Source organism: Lolium perenne, chromosome 6 (assembly GCF_019359855.2).
Source record: "Lolium perenne isolate Kyuss_39 chromosome 6, Kyuss_2.0, whole genome shotgun sequence".
In the NCBI taxonomy this organism is placed as follows: Eukaryota; Viridiplantae; Streptophyta; class Magnoliopsida; order Poales; family Poaceae; genus Lolium; species Lolium perenne.
The window spans coordinates 246,291,996-246,313,976 of NC_067249.2; the positions used below are offsets into that span (position 1 = coordinate 246,291,996).

The 21,981-nt window shown below is 43.5% G+C and overlaps 1 protein-coding gene across 1 annotated transcript; it reads right to left on the reverse strand.

The window, feature by feature from the left end:
- Positions 1 to 1,057: 1,057 nt before the first annotated feature.
- Positions 1,058 to 6,109, reverse strand: LOC139832683 (uncharacterized). Its single transcript, XM_071822496.1, has 2 exons — positions 4,534 to 6,109; positions 1,058 to 3,270 (listed from the first exon to the last, which is right to left on the reverse strand). The coding sequence occupies exons 1-2, from the start codon at positions 6,107 to 6,109 to the stop codon at positions 1,058 to 1,060; spliced, it is 3,789 nt and encodes a 1,262-aa protein (XP_071678597.1).
- Positions 6,110 to 21,981: the final 15,872 nt, after the last annotated feature.

Sequence of the window (21,981 nt, forward strand, 5' to 3'; positions counted from 1 at the left end):
TATTGTGTTGCTGAAGATGACTGATTTGCTTGTTTTAGCATGGGCATTTCATTCTGCCTTTATCACTTTTATTCTGATTTTATCACTTGTCTCTGAATTATCAGCTGTCCTTAACTGCGAAACTAAAATTGGATGTTCAAAAGTATGAGTTTTGTTTTAATTCAGGAAGTTGATGTATAATAGAATTATGTTCTGCATGTTAAGCAATTTGTTGCTTAGTGGATTGTGTATCTCTTATGCACGGTTTCTGATGCAGATATACCATAGAATATTTTGCTTTTCATATGACCGGTGATAATGTAAATTCTCTTATCAATAGTTAATTTGTGCTTGCATGGAACCTGTCCTTCTATGATCAAGACTTGTTTTACTGGACTGCAAACTGTATACTGGAAACATGCCTCAGTAGGATATGTATCCTGTAGGAATAAATGCATCACTTTGAGCACATATAATATTTAACTATCTTTGTACTAGCCAGTTGTGTTCATCATTCATTTTAAATCCTGGAAATTCTCCCATCCTGATGTGTTATGTTGTCCTTGATACAGAAATTGCCATGTGAGGAAGGAAGATATCAGGAAGCTCTTTGATGGTATGTACGTCGGTGACGAGGGTGGCATCGTGTAAGAGCATTAGTGAGCTGCATTCTCCCAAGTATCTGTTGGAGGTTTAACTTGTAATGGATTTAATAGGAATTAGGAGTCGACACAACTGTAGCAGGTACTCCTAATATCCCCTTTGGCGTGATGACTGTCCGTGACTGAATCTTCATTCCATGTGGTTGAGAAGAGATGTATGTTCAGTAGCCAACTCTACTTGTTTCAGTCTTATGGTTCAACCGCCGGCCTACTTGTTACTTGTGCCTTATGAAGTATGTTCTTGTTCACCGTTGCAAAATCTGTTTTAGTTGGCCAGTGTAGTGAAAACCGTAACGAGAAGATGCGTATGTAGAGTAGCCTACCCCGATGTGCCTCATCGGGTAGGGGTCTTGATTATATATATATGTACAATGTACGTGATACAACCGTATAAGAATACGTATAGGATACTTAATCTAACACCCTCCCTCAATCTCAACTAGGGAAAGATTGAGATTGCGCTTACAATGCTCATACAACGGTAAGGGGAGAGGCTTAGTAAAAATATCAGCAACTTGATCCTTGGAAGAGATGAACCGAATCTGTAGTTGCTTCTTAGACACTCGCTCGCGAACAAATTGAAAATCAACTTCAATGTGCTTTGTCCTTGCATGAAAAACTGGATTAGATGACAAATATGTAGCACCAATATTGTCACACCAGAGTATTGGAGGTCGAAGTTGAACACCACCAAGTTCCTTCAGTAATGACTGTACCCAAATAAGCTCAGCAGTAGCATTACCAAGGGTCTTGTATTCTGACTCAGTACTAGAATGAGAGACAGTAGACTGTTTTCGAGCACTCCAGGCGATCAAATTTCCTCCATAAAAGATGGCATAACCCCCTGTGGATCGCCGATCATCCATATTGCCAGCCCAGTCGACATCTGAAAAGGCTGAAAGCAGTGTAGAGGAGGACGACCGAAGCAACAAACCACTGTCAACTGTGTGACGAACATAACGAAGAATGCGCTTAACAGCTGACCAATGTGGTGTGCGAGGCTCATGAAGATACTGACACACCTTGTTGACCACAAAGGATAAGTCAGGTCGTGTCATAGTCAGATACTGAAGGCCACCAACCATACTGCGATACTGAGTAGCCTCCTCAGAAGAGAGCAAATCACCATCAGTGCTACAAAGACGCTCAGAAGACGCCATGGGTGTAGTTACAGGAGTGCACTTCAACATGCCGGCCCGAGCAAGAATCTCGAGAGCATACTTTCGTTGTCGAAGAAGAAGAGTGCCAGATGAGGGCGAGGACACCTCAATCCCAAGAAAATAATGCAGAATACCAAGATCCTTGACAGAGAACTCAGAGCGAAGCTGGCTGATCAACCTGGGTATAGCAGCAGCTGTAGAACTGAGAACAATGATATCATCAACATAAACCAGTAGATAGACTGTAAGACCAGAACGTCGAAGAACAAATAATAACGTATCAGCCACAGAAGGAGAGAATCCCAAAGCGCCAAGCACCGAACTAAGACGTGCATGCCAAGCACGAGGAGCTTGCTTTAGTCCATAAAGAGACCGAACAAGCTTGCAATAGTGATCAGGCTTATCAGGATCAACAAAGCCAGGAGGTTGGCGCATATATACTTCTTCATCCGGAAAACCATTAAGAAAAGCATTCTGAATATCAAGCTGACGAAGATGCCACCTGTGAGAGAGAGCCATAGAAAGCAACAGACGAATGGTAGCTGGCTTGACCACCGGACTGAAAGTCTCATCATAATCCAAGCCATAACGTTGTTTGTACCCTTTTGCAACAAGATGTGCCTTATACCGCTCAATGGAACCATCGGCACGAAGTTTCACCTTGAACACCCATCTAGAATCGATTAGGTTCACACCAGGAACAGGAGGAACCAGGTGCCAAGTCTGATTAGCCTGAAGAGCAGAAAACTCAGTCTCCATAGCATCACGCCAGTGAGAAGTGCGAAGGGCTTCTTTGTAGTCACGGGGCTCATAAGTATGCTTAAGTGTCGCATGCGCGGCAAGCACACAATTCCAGGCAACTGTCCCATCAGTGCGCTTTTTAGGCTGATGAATGCCATGACGCAGACGTGTCACAGGTCTAGCCAATGGAGGAGGAGTCGACGACGTGACCACAGGCGTTGTTGAGTCTGCTGATGTTGAGACAGGATCCATGCACGCGACCTGACCTGTAGTAGCAGAAGTATCAGCAGATACGTGCACAGGCAAAATAGCAGTCTCATGTGCTGCAGAGGATCCATGGGAAAAATCAATTGCAGGAGATGTTGCGTCTAAATCAGGTGCATGGGCAGCTGCAGGAGAAGATTCGTCAGGCGCGGACGCGACAGGGCGCACGCGCTGCTGCCCAGGCGTGGACACACTCTCCATGACAGGCAAGGACGGGATGGAGCGAAGACCAGGAGCGGTTGGATGCTCCCGCGTGCGCAACACTCCTGGTGCTGGCGGGACGGAGCCCGAGGCAGAGCCTGGCTCGGCTGATGTGCAGCCCGAGGCAGAGCCAAGCCCGGGAGGAGAAGCTGCTGTGCATGGCTGCTGCACGCAGCCCGAAGAAACTCCATGCAAGCCAAGATCAACGTGAACACTTGGGGAAGCTGGAGTAAAAATGTCAAGGCGACTCCCGCGTCCGATACCTGCACCATGGTTAGCAAGCAAAGGCAAGGCATGTGCAGCATCCATAAAGTGGTCAGCTGAAACTAAAGATGACTCCGAAACAGGTGGTAGATCATGAGAGTGTGGCATGTTTGCAAAGGGGAAAACGTTCTCGTCAAAAACAACATCTCTAGATATATAGACACGGTTAGACGGAACATGGAGATATTTATATCCCTTGTGAAGAGAACTATAGCCCAGAAACACACACTTCTTCGAGCGAAAATCAAGCTTATGATTATTATAGGGTCGAAGGTGTGGCCAGCAAGCACACCCAAACACCTTAAAAAAGGTATAGTCAGGCGTTTCATTAAGAAGTCTATGAAGAGGTATTTTCATCGCAATGGTGCGACTCGGAAGCCTGTTAATAAGAAAACAAGCAGTAGCGAAAGCATCATTCCAATAACACAAAGGAACAGATGCATGTGCTAATAATGTAAGACCGGTCTCAACAATGTGACGGTGCTTACGCTCAACAGTGCCATTTTGTTGGTGTGTATGAGGACACGACACACGATGTGAGACACCCAAGTTGTGAAAGAAGGGATGGAGTTTTTCATACTCCCCACCCCAATCAGTTTGTACATGAATAATCTTGCGATTTAAGAGACGTTCAACATGTTTTTGGAACTGGAGAAACACATCATAGACATCAGATTTATGTTTGAGTAAATAGAGCCAAGTGAAACGACTATAAGCATCAACAAAACTCACATAAAAGCGATGTCCACTAACAGAGGTTTGGGCAGGACCCCACACATCAGAATAAATAATCTCTAATGGAAACTGTGTTACACGAGTAGACAAAGAAAAGGGCAACTGATGGCTCTTCCCTTGCTGACATGCATCACAAACAGACTCAATTTTATTGGACTCATGTGTAGATGGTAACTCATGACTACGAAGAACATGTTGAACTACTTGTAAAGCTGGATGTCCTAGACGATGATGCCACATATCACGCGACACCTTGACACTGGAAAGGGCTTGCTTGATGACAGGTGCTTTAATCTCATAGAGACCTCCACTGCAACGACCTCTAAGGATGGGTGCTCTCGTGTCCAGGTCCTTTACAAAAAGATCATGAGGATGAAGTTCAATGAATACATTATTATCATGGGAAAGCTTACTCATAGATAACAAGTTTCGAGTGGCTTTAGGAACATGAAGAACATTATTGAGAGCTAGAGACCTAGAAGACGGAGTGGATAAAATAGCTTGACCAACATTATGAATGTGCATACCTGTGCCATTAGCTGTATGAACCTGATCAGTGCCGTGGTAGGGCTCGCGAGAAGTAAGCTTGTCCAGTTCACTAGTGATGTGGTGAGTGGCACCGGAGTCCGCATACCACGCCGGGTCTACGGACTGAGAAGCACCCTGAGAGCCATGAGAGGCAGACATCGCCATAGCAAGTTGCTTCTCTGTATTACTGCCATCATTGCCAAGTCCCAGAAAATCACGGTTAAACCTCTTGTAACACCGAGAGGCCACATGGCGCGGAATCCCGCACAGCTGACAGACCACAGGAGTACGCCCACCAGTCTGCTTGGGCGTGGTAGCTGCAGGCGTGGGCTTGGCAGATGGAAAAGGTGTGGAAGGCCGGGGTCCACCACGACCGGCCCCAAAAGCTGCGGAAGGTGCAGCAAGGTGTGCAGCAGGGTACTGCGAGGAGCCACTGGAGCGACGCTGAGCCAATTTGCGTTGTTCTGTAGCCTGAAGTTGGGAGAACAAGTCGCGAATTGCTATAGGAGTGGTACGATTCGTCACCACTTGGTAGAGGGCGTCATACTCTTCATCAAGTCCAGCAAGTATATATGAGACAAATTCCGCATCGCGCAGGGGCTCGCCAATGCTGGTGAGGGAATCTGAGAGGGCCTTCATCTGATGAAAATAAGTATTGACGGTCTTGTTTCCTTTCTTCAGTTCAGCCATCTCCTGCCGAATCGCAGAAGACCGAGCAATAGAGGTGGAGGCAAAGGCTCCACTTAGGGTCTCCCAAGCCTCGCGAGAGGTGCCTGAAAACATGATCATGCCTAGGACGCCTTCAGTCATCGAGGAGACAAACCCGGAGAGAATAGCTTGGTCCTGCTGAGTCCAGTGTTGATGAGCCGGATTAGGCGCATGATGCATGGCATCGGCATGAGAGACAACAACATGAGGACTAGGACATGGAAGGGAGCCATCAACATATCCCATGAGCATATGACTGCGAAGAAGAGGACCGACTTGGGCACGCCAGAACAAGTAGTTCTCGCTCGTCAGTCTAATGGTGATGGACGAGGCAATGGTGACGACCGGTGGCAGACCATGTGCGGGGAACGGCTGATGTTGGAGACCTTGCTGAATTGGAGGCGACGCTGGCATCGATGGAGCCGCAGGGCCCGACGGCGGTGGTGGAGTAGAGCCGTAGGGCAGGGCGAGCGCCGTTGTCGGCACCGGCGTGCCAAACCCTAAGGAGGGTGGCGTCATGGGTGGAGGCAGGTAGCAGCCCATCGTCATTGGGTACCCAGGGTAGCCGAGATAGTACCCTGGATACGAGGGAATCCCGTGTCCTTGGCCAAGAGAAGTAGCCAGCAGCGTGGCGTCGGTGTAGATCGTGGACGGCGTGCTGGGGGAAGTTGCAGCCATGGCCGGAATCGGGACGGGCGGCGGAGGGACGCCCGACGACGCGGCGGCGGAAGCTGTCGGAAGGGCCGACGGGATGGGCGGCGGCTGCATGGCAGAAGACGCCGGGAGGGCCGGCGGCGGCGAGACAGCACTTGGAGTATCGCTCGGCAGCGTCGCGGGGAGAGTCGCGGACTCAGACGTCGAAGCCATCGTGGCCTGAAGAGACGGCGGCGCGGAGGAACGGCCGGCGGCGGCGGAAGACTTGCGTGTGGCGGGCGACCTAGGTCAGGACCCGCTCTGATACCATGAAAACCGTAACGAGAAGATGCGTATGTAGAGTAGCCTACCCCGATGTGCCTCATCGGGTAGGGGTCTTGATTATATATATATGTATAATGTACGTGATACAACCGTATAAGAATACGTATAGGATACTTAATCTAACATGTAGTTCTTATTTTAACAGTAATAAAACCTTTTATCAAGATCACAGCCTATTACCATACATGGGAGGCTATGGTACATATACCAGAATGTACCAGTGCTGGTCCTGGGCTCCTAGCACAGCCTGTATGTTGATCAGAAGTAAGAAGTTGATACCAGCCTTTTGCAGGCGTTTTAAATGTACGAACTAGCAGCACCGAGTGCACCACATAGTGGAACCGATTTTACAGAAGAAAGCTGCAATGTTTATAACCCACTGAAGAAATAATCATAACTTTGCGAGTTTTTCTACACCTAACTAAAACTTGTTGTAATATGCTAAAAATATCTATGGCTGATGCTTCCAGAGTATCCGAGGAAGAAAACTTGGCTCATTTGTTTTCGTTTCTTCCCCAGGAGCTGGATTAGGTGCTCAAATAAACTAAGGTATGTTTTTTTCTAAAAAAAAAACTAAGACAGGCAGGACCAAATGGGCTCCCGATTGCCTTGTTTAAAAAATAATGGCCTTTGCTCAGGAAGATAATTCTTCAGATTCTTAATGCTTTACCGTTGGGCACTTTGGATGTGTCCAGGCTTAATATTTGACATTCTATCTGTCATCCTCAACATTGCTGGCCTGAGGCTGAGTCAAGTATTTTAAATCTTGTACGCTAATCAACGAACTACATCCATCCTAAGGTTTAAGGCTTATTTTTTTAGAAAAGTCAAAGCAAGTAAAGTTTGACCAAAATTTTAGAATAATCTATCAATAAATATGATATTTTGTAGATAGCACATGAAAATATATTTCATTATCTATCTAATAATATTAATTTTATATTTCACATGTTAATGATTTTTTATAAAAACTTAGTCAAACTTAGCATAGTTTGACTTTTTGAAAAAAAATATAGGCCTTAAGTCTTGGGATGGAGGTAGTAATTAACAAGCTAACGCACAGAGTCATTTCTTCCCCTCAATCAAACTTCATCAAGGGATAGCTCATTCTAGGCGGAGCTCTTGCGCTTCACGAAATCACCACGAGTTAAAACCAGAGAATTATGTGTGGCTATCCTTAAGCCACACTTTGAAAAAAACATTCAAAAGAGTCAGTTGATCCTTTTTTGCGAGGTTTTGACCATAAAAGTTTTCAGCCAGACATCGTCCATAGATGAATGCAGCTGTTTTTTTAGAGCAACAATGCAGCTGGTTTTAGGTGGGCTAAAGGCAATCGTTATCAATAGCGAGGATGGTTCTTTCTTTATAAACAAAAAGAGAGTGCATAAGGGGACCCCATCCCGCCTTCGTTTGTTCGACTTCATTGTTTATGACCTTGCGGGCATGCTAGATAAGACTAAAAGCGCAGGACACATTCAGAGAGTAGTCCCCATTTGATCGCAGGTGGGGTCTCTCACCTGCAATATTGCAATAAGCCGATGACACGATTACGCCGATACTGTTCAGTAGAGATCTAGACATCACCTGCCTCAAATTTCCATCCTTCTGTTTTGAGCTGATGTTCGACCTCAAGATCAACTTCCTCCAGCGTAAGGTTATAGTCATGAAACTATGGGAGTGTCCGGGTTGAAGGAGGCTAGAGTGGCCAATCTTATTAATTGCCAAGTTGGCAACTTTTGTCACCTACTTGGGCTTCCTGGCAGCTGATCAAAATCTTACTTGGGAAGGTTTGGAATTAGTTCGCGTACCACCGTCCCGAAAGCTCTCCTCCCTATGGCCCCTACTTCTTCCCCCCTCCGTGAGGATCCCTCCTCCAGGGTATTGTCGAATAGGCAATGATACCTCCCAAATGATCAGTGTGGTCTAGGCATTTGATCTCATAGGACCACAAGCAACCCTCGTGGTCTCGTATTCTTCAGCAAAATGTCCTGGTACGGTGAATATTTTTTCCAACTCAGCTCAAGGAGGTTCCCAGCACCTGTGGTCGGGTGATGCCGCCCTCTAGTACAGATACTCATTTTTTAGATCCGCTCTAATCCACATATCATGGTTGCCGAAACTCACAAAGGTGATTTGTGGCTCCCAGGTCCCTTTGTTCATATGGTGAGTATGAGAACAACCAGTAGTGTATCCTTTGGGAGGAGATCGATGCCCTCAGCCCTAGTAAGGACCTCGATGGTGTCTCGTGGGTCTTTTGAACCCTTGGGATCTTTATTGGTTCGTTTCTTTATCACAAAATTTGTCAAGGTGAAAATGTTCTCTATTATAAGGACATGTGGGCTTCGAAGATTCTACATAAGATCAGGATCTTTACCTAGTAGTTAGCTAGAGATATTTACCATCTATTGACCAAATTCACAGAAGACATGGACACTCAGATGGCTCCTGCTCTTTGTGTCTATGTGGACAACCCCAAGACCAACCACATTTTGTTTTCTTGCTCAGTTCATGTGCAGTGTTGTTCCGGTGTTCAGTGGAACCCAACTTTTCTTTCCCTCGGTTCTTCTTGCTAATTCAAAGTTTCTCCGTAAAAGATAGAAAATTTAGCGGAATATTGACAATAAATTACCACTGACGCTAAATTCTCGTATCAACCTGCTCATTGTGTCCTGGAAACTATGTTTCCTATGCAGTAGTGGACGTGGTGATGGCTATACTTTGAAAGTTTTTCCTCTACACTTACTCATTATTGAAAATCCGGGCATGTTTAGAAACAATCACAACTCACATGTGTGCAGGCCACTAGACGGCGCGCTGATAATATGGGCACATTTGTGGTTACCTGGACCCGAATCGTGGCTCACTGGCGCAGTGGTGCGAGGGCACCTGCGCTTTCGGAACGAGCCACGGGCCGGAATTAGCCTGTTGTTTGGTAGGTCAGGCTGCATGCATGGTTTGGGCCAAAAAGGCCTTCTTATTTGTTTGATTGCAGTCAACACCAAATCTCCATTGAGATGAGATTACGACTATTTGGTATCATCCAGACATGTCTAAGGTCACCTCTTCTCTACAACGGGTAGCCTTACCATGCTATCACCTCCCATCACACAGAAATCTTAGTTCATGACAGTTGCAGACTAATGGAGCTAGCAGTTCACGAAATCAGCCCTAGCTAGTACGAATGGTTGTTCATAACCATGCTCCCTAGCTACTACAAATGGTAGTTTATCATCACAAGGTAGTGATGACCCACAAGTATAGGGGATCGCAACAGTCTTCGCGGGAAGTAAAACCCAATTTATTGATTCGACACAAGGGGAGACAAAGAATACTTGAAAGCCTTAACAGCGGAGTTTTCAATTCAGCTGCACCTGGAAACAGACTTGCTCGCAAGAGTTTATCAGTAGTAACAGTTTATAGCAGTAGCAGTAGTGAAATAACAGCAGCAGAGTAACAAAGACAGCAGTAGTGATTACAGTAAACAGCAGGATTAAAATACTGTAGGCACAGGGATGGATGACGGGGGTTGCATGGATGAGAGAAACTCATGTAACAATCAAAGCAGGACATTTGCAGATAATAATAAAGCGGTGTCCAAGTACTAAGCAATCCATAGGCATGTGTTCCGTATATAGTCGTACGTGCTCGCAATGAGAAACTTGCACAACATCTTTTGTCCTACAAGCCGGTGGCAGCCGGGCCTCTAGGGAATCTATTGGATACTAAGGTACTCCTTTTAATAAAGTACCGGAGCAAAGCATTAACATTCTATGAACACATGTGATACTCACATCACCGCCTTCCCCTCCGGTTGTCCCAATTTCTGTCACTTTGGGGCCTCGGGTTCCGGACAGCGACATGTGTATACAACTTGCAGGTAAGATCATAAAACAATGAATATCATCATGAAACAATAACATGTTCAGATCTGAGATCATGGCACTCGGGCCCTAGTGACAAGCATTAAGCATAACAAGTTGCAACAATATCATCAAAGTACCAATTACGGACACTAGGCACTATGCCCTAACAATCTTATGCTATTACATGACCAATCTCATCCAATCCCTACCATCCCCTTCAGCCTACAGCGGGGGAATTACTCACACATGGATGGGGGAAACATTGCTGGTCGATGGAGAGGCGTCGGTGGTGATGATGGCGATGATCTCCTCCAATTCCCCGTCCCGGCGGAGTGCCAGAACGGAGTTTTCTGGTCCCGAGACGGAGTTTCGCGATGTGGCGGCGTTCTGGAGGGTTTCTGGCGACTTCCGCTTCCTCCCTCGCGTGTTTAGATCGAAACCTTTAAATAGTCCAGAGGAGGGCGTCAGAGGGAAGCCGAGGGGGCCACATGCTAGGGCGGCGCGCCCCCCTCCAGGCCGCGCCGGCCTAGCGTCTGGGGGCCCTGGGCCCCAGGCCTGCCCTTCTGGCTCCGTGATTCTTCTGGTAAAATAGGCCTTTTGGTATAAATTCCGAGGATTTTCCCGAAAGTTGAATTTCTGCACAAAAACAAGACACCAGAGCAATTCTGCTGAAAACAGCGTTAGTCCGTGTTAGTTGTATCCAAAATACACAAATTAGAGGCAAAACAATAGCAAAACTGTTCGGGAAAGTAGATACGTTTTGGACGTATCAACTCCCCCCAAGCTTAGCTTATTGCTTGTCCTCAAGCAATTCAGTTAACAACTGAGTGCGATAAAAGAACTTTCACGAACACATTTGCTCATATGATGTAAATATTCTCATGATATGGCTAACACTTAGGCAGTTCATAATAAGATACATGGAAATAAGATCATCTAATAGCTATGTCAATCATGGAAAGGTACCAACAATTAATAATAAGCATCATGAATCATGTCTATAAGCAGGATTGCAATGTTCATATAAGGATATGATAAAGTGGTATCTCGCTTGCCCGAATTTGAACAGTAAAACATAAATGCCTAGGCACCTCTGAAATTCATAGAAAGACTAGAAATAGAGATTGTCAAAGATAAAAGCATCAAAGTTATACCACAGTCAATCATATTTTGGGACAAGCATATTATACTAAGAATGACAGTTGTGCTCTCAAGAAAGTGCTCAAAGAAAGAATGGTGACACAACATGAAAGTAAAAGATTGACCCTTCGCAGAGGGAAGCAGGGATTAACATGCGCTAGAGCTTTTCATTTTTAAAACATGAGTAAAATTATTTTGAGAGGTGTTTGTTGTTGTCAACGAATGGTAATGGGTACACCAACTACCTCGCCAACCAGACTTTCAAGAGCGGCTCCCATGAAGGACGTTATTTCTACCAGCAAGGTAGATCATCCCTCTTCTCTTTTGTTTACACATGTACTTTAGTTTTTATTATGAGTGACACTCCCCCCAACCTTTGCTTACACAAAGCCATGGCTAACCGAATCCTCGGGTGCCTTCCATCAATCTCATATCATGGAGGAGTTTCTATTTGCAAAATTAAGTTGCTTACTGATGAATCAGAGCAAAACATGTGAAGAGAATTATTAATGAAGTTATTAATTGGGGCTGGGCACCCCGTTGCCAGCTCTTATTATGAAAGTCCGTCAAAAGTAAATGACAAGGTTGAAAGATAAACACCACATACTTCCTCATGAGCTATAAAACATTACACAAATTGAGAAGCATTTTGAAGGTTTAAAGGTAGCGCATGAGAATTTACTTGGAATGGTTTGAAATGCCATGCATAGGTATTTATGGTGGACACTTTGGAACAACTTGGTTTTCAGGGGTTTGGAAGCACGAGCAGCATTCCTGCTCAGTACAAGTGAAGGCTAGCAATAGACTGGGGAGCGACAAATCAAGAGAGCAGTCACTGTCATAATCATGCTTGCGGCAAAATAAATTAACGGAGGCATAAAAGTGATACAAGAACTCTGAAGCAAAGTAAATCATTGAGGCTTAATTGACTTTTGTTCAGTCATATGCATGCATGAGCATGTGCCAAGTTGATTCGAATGAATTATTCAGAGGAGGATACCACAATTTCATACCTATTTATGAATAAAACAATGCAAGCAAACATCCATGACATGCTACTCATATTAATAAATTGGAGCTAAACATGAGAGATCATGAACTACTAGACTTTCTTAAATAACATATACCTCACATGAACCAACTAAACATGCTCACATGGATGAGTATATGTACAAAAATGAAAACAAATAGAGTTCATACCAGCCTCTCACCACAGTCGAATTGTCGTAGATCGTCATTATTGTCTTTCACTTGTGTAGCTTGGATAGTATGAAATGAAAACCACGCTCCAGCCACCAAAGACCATTGAACTCAAAATGAACTTTACAAAACCAAAGAAGAACAGCAAATATTTTTGGTGTTTTCGAATTGGAAAAAAAAGAACAAAAGGAAACAAGCAAACAAAGCAAACAAAGCAAAATCTTTTTGGATTTTCTTATAGCAAACCAACGATAGTAAATAAAGCAAAATAAATGCAAGAAAACAAAATAAGCAAATGGTGAAGAGAAACAACAGAAATATTTTTGGTCTTTTTGTGTTTTAGGAAAGAAACAAAGCAAAAACAAGAAAATGAAAACTAGAAAAGTCACATAAACACAAAGCAGCAGGAATTCGTCAAACTTGACAGCAGTACAGTAATCGATTTTTAAGAAATTCTTCCTCTGCTCAGCTCGAAAAGTATTCAACTAATTAAAGTTAGATAACAACCTGGGGAACATGCACAAAAATTGGCTTCCGAAAATAACGTTCTGGCTGTTTTTGAGAATTTTTTTGGTAACAGTCCAGAATCTGTTTTCAGGCAGCACTTCCCAAAATATCATCTCCCTCTTATTAGAAAACCACTTAAAGATGCTAAACAAGTATATGCAAGTATCCAGCAATCATAATATGCAAAGAATGAGTGATGCCGGTATACCTCCCCCCAAGCTTAGGCTTTTGTCCTAAGTGGAGTTCAATCCCATGGTGCCCATGAAGTAGCACCTTCGTAGTATGAAGATGGATCATATTCCGGGTATGTGCTGGAAGAAGCACCCGGATACGTGACGGTGTAGTCGTAGGAGGGCTCGGCGTCCTCGGAGTCATGCTGCTGGTGGAAGCCTTGTATCTTCATTTTCTCATCCACCTCCTCCTTAGAGCGCGACCATGGTTTCCTGTCAACACTGAACAAATCTGGCTGTGGCAAAGGGATTTCCCTCTCATCCCCGTCAGCAAACAACATTCTATAGACCATATTATCTAAACTAGAGTCAGCTGTAACAAATTGATGGCTCTTCATAGCAGCAATATCAAGCCTTATAGGAGTTAATTGCACATCAGTAGGATCAAGAGGAAGTTCTAGATGTGCTAAAATGCGTGATGCAATAATTCCTCCAAAAATAGGCCCCCTGTTAGACAAGCGGCGAGCAATAAGAGCACCAAGATGATAAGGTGACTCTCCAGTGAGTGCAGCAATTAAGAAAGCAAGATGATAGCTAGAAATATTGCTAGTGTTCTTGATACGTCTCCGACGTATCGATAATTTCTTATGTTCCATGCCACATTATTGATGATATCTACATGTTTTATGCATACTTTATGTCATATTTATGCATTTTCCGGCACTAACCTATTAACGAGATGCCGAAGAGCCGATTCTTTGTTTTCTGCTGTTTTTGGTTTCAGAAATCCTAGTAAGGAAATATTCTCGGAATTGGACGAAATCAACGCCCAGGGGCCTATTTTACCACGAAGCTTCCAGAAGACCAAAGAGAAGACGAAGTGGGGCCACGAGGCGGCGCCACACTAGGGCGGCGCGGCCCAGGTGCTGGCCGCGCGGCCCTAGCGTGTGGGCCCCTCGTGACTCTCCCGACTCTGCCCTTCCGCCTACAAATAGTCTTCATCGCGAAACCCCCAGTACCGAGAGCCACAATACGGAAAACCTTCCAGAGACGCCGCCGCCAATCCCATCTCGGGGGATTCAGGAGATCGCCTCCGGCACCCTGCCGGAGAGGGGATTCATCTCCCGGAGGACTCTACACCGCCATGGTCGCCTTCGGAGTGATGAGTGAGTAGTTCACCCCTGGACTATGGGTCCATAGCAGTAGCTAGATGGTTGTCTTCTCCTCATTATGCTTCATTGTCGGGTCTTGTGAGCTGCCTAACATGATCAAGATCATCTATCTGTAATGCTATATGTTGTGTTTGTTGGGATCCGATGGATAGAGAATACTATGTTATGTTGATTATCAATCTATGTGTTGTTTATGATCTTGCATGCTCTCCGTTACTAGTAGATGCTTTGGCCAAGTTGATGCTTGTAACTCCAAGAGGGAGTATTTATGCTCGATAGTGGGTTCATGTCTCCTTGAATCTGGGGGAGTGACAGAAGCCCCTAAGGTTATGGATGTGCTGTTGCCACTAGGGATAAAACATTGATGCTATGTCCGAGGATGTAGTTATTGATTACATTACGCACCATACTTAATGCAATTGTCTGTTGTTTGCAACTTAAAACTGGAAGGGGTTCGGATGATAACCTGAAGGTGGACTTTTTAGGCATAGATGCATGCTGGATAGCGGTCTATGTACTTTGTCGTAATGCCCAATTAAATCTCAAAATACTCATCATATCATGTATGTGCATTGTCATGCCCTCTCTATTTGTCAATTGCCCAACTGTAATTTGTTCACCCAACATGCTATTTATCTTATGGGAGAGACACCTCTAGTGAACTGTGGACCCCGGTCCATTCTTTTACATCGAATACAATCTACTGCAATACTTGTTCTACTGTTTTCTGCAAACAATCATCATCCACACTATACATCTAATCCTTTGTTACAGCAAGCCGGTGTGATTGACAACCTCACTGTTTCGTTGGGTCAAAGTACTTTGGTTGTGTTGTGAAGGTTCCACGTTGGCGCCGGAATCCCTGGTGTTGCGCCGCACTACATCTCGCCGCCATCAACCTTCAACGTGCTTCTTGGCTCCTACTGGTTCGATAAACCTTGGTTTCTTACTGAGGGAAAACTTGCCGTTGTACGCATCACACCTTCCTCTTGGGGTTCCCAACGGACGCGTGTTGTACGCGTATCAGTTCTCCCTACCAAGAATGCTAGTAGCAATGTAATAAGCAAAATACTTAATGGCGGGGAGTTGGATGTTTATTATCTTGCCACGCTGAATGGTGCGGCAATCATCATTGGTGATCCCCCGATAGAGCTCTAGCAAGGCCCTGGGGTTGTCCTCAATCCTCTTCGCTGTACCTACAGGGGCAATATCCAATGCAACACAAAATTCTTCCAATTTCATAGTAACAGGATTACCATAGATCTTGAATGCAACTGTCGGGTGATAGTGCTTGTTGTTGAACTTGAAGCTCTCAACAAAGATTTTAGTGAGCATGAGGTATTGCTCCCTTTCATCTCCCATATAGGCGGTTAAGCCCGCCTTATCAACAAGGGTCAAGAAATGATTCAGCAACCCTGCATTACTCAAAAAGTCATAACATGGGAAAGATGAAGCGTTAGGGACTCCATTGTCCTCTTCGGGCTCGAAGCTTGGCATGATGACATCCTCATTATAGGATCGCCTGAATCGAGTGGCGGTCCTAGAGGGCCTTCCCGTGCTTGTCGTCTCTCTCTCAAACACTTCTCCAAAGTTATAATTATCCATCTCCCTTTTCTGAAATTTTCAACAATCATTATAAAATTTGATTTGGTGACATATAATTGAGGGAAACTACCATAGGAACTTGCTAGAGTACTAATCATGCATCAAAACTAGTTTCTACAACTTAGAACAAGCATGCAAGCTCACTAAACATGTTACCTACAGCAGCAAAATATTCAAGATATACTCAACCAAACAAAATTCTACTTGGATAATCGGAGGAGTCACATACCGGATAGCAAATGTGCCAAATTTCAGACAGAAATCTGGGCTGAGCAAAGTGATCGAGAAATCTTGAGCTCTTGAGCAGAAACACGAGTGAGAGAAAGCTGGTGCTGGTTTTTTCGGGAGAGAGAAGAGAGTGGGAGGAAGAGATGAATAAGTGAGGCAAGGAGGGCCCCACACAACAGGGTGGCGCGCCCCCCTTGCTGGCCGCGCCGGCCTGTGGGGTGCCACCCTGGGGTGCCCCACTGGTCATCCCCAGGTGCTCCCAGGTGCGTCTTCGAAAAATAAGACCAACAGTATAATTTTTGTGAATTTTTGAAAACTTTGAAAAATGCACATTTCTGGGTATTAAATTTGTTATTACTGGGCAGAAAAATATTTTGAAATTTCAATACAACTAAGGAACTTTGCAAATAAAAAATGCTACAGCAAGTAGAACAAGTGGAGGAAGAAACAAATGTTGTTTACCTCCTCTATGCATATAAAAGGTATTTGTTAACAAGGTTGATCAAGTCTTGCCACCAAATAAATTTTACATAGCATAAGAAGAAATAAACCTCAAATCAATCATGTTACCTTAAATTGTATTGATATGGATCCAATCATAAGATTTTGATATCCTTCTTTAGGCTCATATATAGGACAATCAATAGCTCCAACTTTGATAGTTCTCACATTAGAAATGGTGTTAACTCCACATACTTTATCAATCCTCTTGGGAAAATAAACGGTATGCTCCTTGTCATCGACATTGAAAGTAACCTTTCCTTTATTGCAATCAATAACAGCCCCTGCGGTGTTAAGAAAAGGTCTCCCAAGAATAATAGACATATTATCATCTTCAGGCATTTCAAACACAACAAAATCAGTTAATATCAAGCAGTTATTAGTAACTTGAACAGGAACATCCTCACATATACCAACAGGAATAGCAGTAGATTTATCAGCCATTTGCAAAGATATATCAGTGGGTATCAACTTATCTAAATAAAGTCTCTTATAAAGAGAAAAAGGCATAACACTAACACCCGCTCCCAAATCACATAGAGCAGTTCTAACATAATTATTCTTAATAGAACAAGGAATAGTAGGTATACCTGGGTCGCCCAACTTCTTTGGAACTTTGCCATTGAAAGAGTAATTGGCAAGCATAGTGGAAATCTCCTCATTAGGAATTTTCCTTTTGTTAGTGACAATATCTTTCATATACTTTGAATAAGGAGGCAATTTAATAGCATCAGTCAAAGGGATTTGCAAGAATAAAGGTTTCATCCAATCACAAAATTTATTATAGTGTTATTCTTCCTTTGATTTTAGTTTCTTAGCAGGAAAAGGCATTTGCTTTTGAACCCAAGGTTCCCTTTCATTACCATGTTTCTTAGCAATAAAATCTTCTTTAGTATACTTTTTATTTTTAGCATGCTTTTCAGGTTCATCTTCAACTTCTTCTTTATCAGAAGCATCATTCTTATCATTTTCATTATCATGTTCATTACCACTTTCAGATTCAGCATCAGAAATAGAAATACTATTAGGATCATTAACAGGTTCAGAGGATTCTACAACATTTTTATGTTTCTTATTCTTTTTCTTAGAAGGAGCACTAGGTTCAATTCGTTGAGAATCTTGTTCAACTCTTTTGGGGTGCCCTTCAGGATATAGAGGATCCTGGGTAGAGACACCACCTCTAGTTGTTACTTCATAAGCATGTTTCTTTAGAATTATTTTTTAACAAGTCATTTTGCACTTTAGTGAGTTGATCAATTTGAGTTTGAACCATTTGAAAATGTTTAACAAGCATCTTAACATCATTGGAGGTTCTCTCCACAATATCATGCAAATTACTAATAGCTTGAGAATTTTCCATTAAATGATTCTCTACTCTCATATTGATATTTTCTTGCTTAACAATATAATTATCAAACTCATCTAAGCATTGAGCAGGATGTTTTGAATACGGAATATCTTCCCTAGTAAAGCGTTGAAGAGAGTTTACCTCGATCATGGATGAAGGGGGAATTATCTCACATATATCTTCTATGGGGGGTAAATTGTTCACATCTTCGGATTTAATACCTTTCTCCTTGAGAGACTTCTTGGCTTCCCTCATATCTTCATCATTTAATTTAATCAAACCCCTCTTCTTCAATATTGGCATCGGAGTTGGTTCAGGTGTAGTCCAATCATCATGATTCCGGCCTATTTTAGCCAATAATTCTCCAGCTTCGTCTGGAGTTCTTTTCCTGAAATCACAACCAGCACAACTATCCAAATATGCTCTAGACTCAACGGTTAGTCCACTATAAAATATATCAAGTAAATCATGCTTTTCCAAATCATGTCCATGTCGAGCTCTGATAAGAGAGCAAAATCTTGCCCAAGCTTCAAGCAATTTCTCTCCATCTTCCTAGTCAAAGCTATAAATTTTCTGCAATGCAGCATGTTGAGCACTAGCAGGAAAGTATTTCCGAAAGAAAACATCAAACAAATCACTTGGACTTTTAATAGAGCCAGGAGGTAAATTATTATACCAAGTTTTAGCATCATCCTTTAATGAGAAAGGAAAAATTTTAGCAACAAAATAAGTACGCATCTTGACATCATCAGAAAACAAGCTACTCATAGAAGAAAGTTCATTCATGTGTTCTACAGCACTTTCTTTTTCAGTACCACAAAAGGGTGTTTTCTCTACAATAGCTATATGAGATAGATCAAGAGAAAAATCATAATCTTTATCCTTAATGTTTATAGGAGATGTGGCAAATTTAGGATCAGAAGATAGCTTATATCTGACAGTATGTTGTGCGAGAAAAGTTTTAATTTTTCTTGCATCAGTAATAGCATTGCATTTATCAATAAAATCATCATTAAGCTCCACATAATCCTCATCAGGATCATCACTAGAATAATCAACATACTCAGGTGAATTAACAGGTGTAGCAACATTTTCATTAGGAGTTTCAGCATTTTCAATTTGTCTAGACCTAGCAATTGTAGCATCTAGAAAAGATCCCAATGAACCACTATCATCAAGCACAGCAGAAACATCATCAATATTATGAGAATTTTCAGATTCAGCAGAAGTACCAGCAAGTGAAGCTTGTGGTGGTGAAACAAGTTGACTTATCACAGATGGTGAATCAAGAGCAGTAGAGGTACTTAGAGTTGTACCTTTTCTTGTAGTGGATGGTAATATGGCGACATTAGAATCGCGAGATTTACCCATGATGGAGAATTTGCACCGAACAATATCAATCCAAGTGAACTTCCAAATAAAGCTATGCTCCCCGGCAACGGCGCCAGAAAATAGTCTTGATGACCCACAAGTATAGGGGATCGCAACAGTCTTCGCGGGAAGTAAAACCCAATTTATTGATTCGGCACAAGGGGAGACAAAGAATACTTGAAAGCCTTAACAGCGGAGTTGTCAATTCAGCTGCACCTGGAAATAGACTTGCTCGCAAGAGTTTATCAGTAGTAACAGTTTATAGCAGTAGCAGTAGTGAAATAACAGCAGCAGAGTAACAAAGACAGCAGTAGTGATTACAGTAAACAGCATGATTAAAATACTGTAGGCACAGAGATGGATGACGGGCGTTGCATGGATGAGAGAAACTCATGTAACAATCAAAGCAGGGCATTTGCAGATAATAATAAAGCGGTGTCCAAGTACTAAGCAATCCATAGGCATGTGTTCCGTATATAGTCGTACGTGCTCGCAATGAGAAACTTGCACAACATCTTTTGTCCTACCAGCCGGTGGCAGCCGGGCCTCTAGGGAATCTACTGGATATTAATGTACTCCTTTTAATAAAGTACCGGAGCAAAGCATTAACATTCTGTGAACACATGTGATCCTCACATCACCGCCTTCCCCTCCGGTTGTCCCAATTTCTGTCACTTTGGGGCCTCGGGTTCCGGACAGCGACATGTGTATACAACTTGCAGGTAAGATCATAAAACAATGAATATCATCATGAAACAATAACATGTTCAGATCTGAGATCATGGCACTCGGGCCCTAGTGACAAGCATTAAGCATAACAAGTTGCAACAATATCATCAAAGTACCAATTACGGACACAAGGCACTATGCCCTAACAATCTTATGCTATTACATGACCAATCTCATCCAATCCCTACCATCCCCTTCAGCCTACAGCGGGGGAATTACTCACACATGGATGGGGGAAACATTGCTGGTCGATGGAGAGGCGTCGGTGGTGATGATGGCGATGATCTCCTCCAATTCCCCGTCCCGGCGGAGTGCCAGAACGGAGTTTTCTGGTCCCGAGACGGAGTTTCGCGATGTGGCGGCGTTCTGGAGGGTTTCTGGCGACTTCCGCTTCCTCCCTCGCGTTTTTAGATCGAAACCTTTAAGTAGTCCAGAGGAGGGCGTCAGAGGGAAGCCGAGGGGGCCACACGCTAGGGCGGCGCGCCCCCCCTCCAGGCCGCTCCGGCCTAGCGTCTGGGGGCCCTGGGCCTCCCCCAGGCCTGCCCTTCTGGCTCCGTGATTCTTCTGGTAAAATAGGCCCTTTGGTATAAATTCCGAGGATTTTTCCGAAAGTTGAATTTCTGCACAAAAACAAGACACCAGAGCAATTCTGCTGAAAATAGTGTTAGTCCGTGTTAGTTGTATCCAAAATACACAAATTAGAGGCAAAACAATAGCAAAAGTGTTCGGGAAAGTAGATACGTTTTGGACGTATCAGGTAGTTCAACATACATGGATCAAATTGGGGTTCGAGAAACATAGGATCAAATGGGGTTCTACTTCTTCTTCACTTCTGTTATGACTGGGTTGGTCTACCACCGGAGGGGTCCCACTGGCCAGGCTTAGTTAGGGGCTTATCCCAATTAGCAGATTAGGGGCTTAGCCCATCAACAGATTTCTCTTATATATACGAGTTGTAATCGATTAGAACAATCAAGCAATAAACATATTTTGTTGCCGACTCCTCAAGGAGTCGGAGTCCCCAAACCCTAGCCGCCGTCTCCATCTTGCGCCGCCGCCTCTCCTCAGCCGCACGACGGTGCCCTGCCGCCGGCGCCCTCGCCTCCGCACACACACTGCCCCTTCCTTCCCCTACAACCTCTGCCCTAGACCGGGTAGACATGATGGTTCTACCAATTTGGTATCAGATTGTCCTCGTTCGTGAAGGATATATGCCCTAGAGGCAATAATAAAGTGGTTATTATTCATATCTTTATGTTTATGATAAATGTTTATATATCATGCTATAATTGTATTAACCGAAACATTAGTACATGTGTGATATGTAGACAACAAGAAGTCCCTAGTATGCCTCTTAAACTAGCTTGTTGATTAATGGATGATTAGTTTCATAATCATGAACATTGGATGTTATTAATAACAAGGTTATATCATTATATGAATGATGTAATGGACACACCCAATTAAGCGTAGCATAAGATCTCGTCATTAAGTTATTTGCTATAAGCTTTTGATACATAGTTACCTAGTCCTTATGACCATGAGATCATGTAAATCACTTATACCGGAAAGGTACTTTGATTACACCAAACACCACTGCGTAAATGGGTGGCTATAAAGGTGGGATTAAGTATCCGGAAAGTATGAGTTGAGGCATATGGATCAACAGTGGGATTTGTCCATCCCGATGATGGATAGATATACTCTGGGCCCTCTCGGTGGAATGTCGTCTAATGTCTTGCAAGCATATGAATGAGTTCATAAGAGACCACATACCACGGTACGAGTAAAGAGTACTTGTCAGGAGACGAGGTTGAACAAGGTATAGAGTGATACCGAAGATCAAACCTCGGACAAGTAAAATATCGCGTGACAAAGGGAATTGGTATTGTATGTGAATGGTTCATTCGATCACTAAAGTCATCGT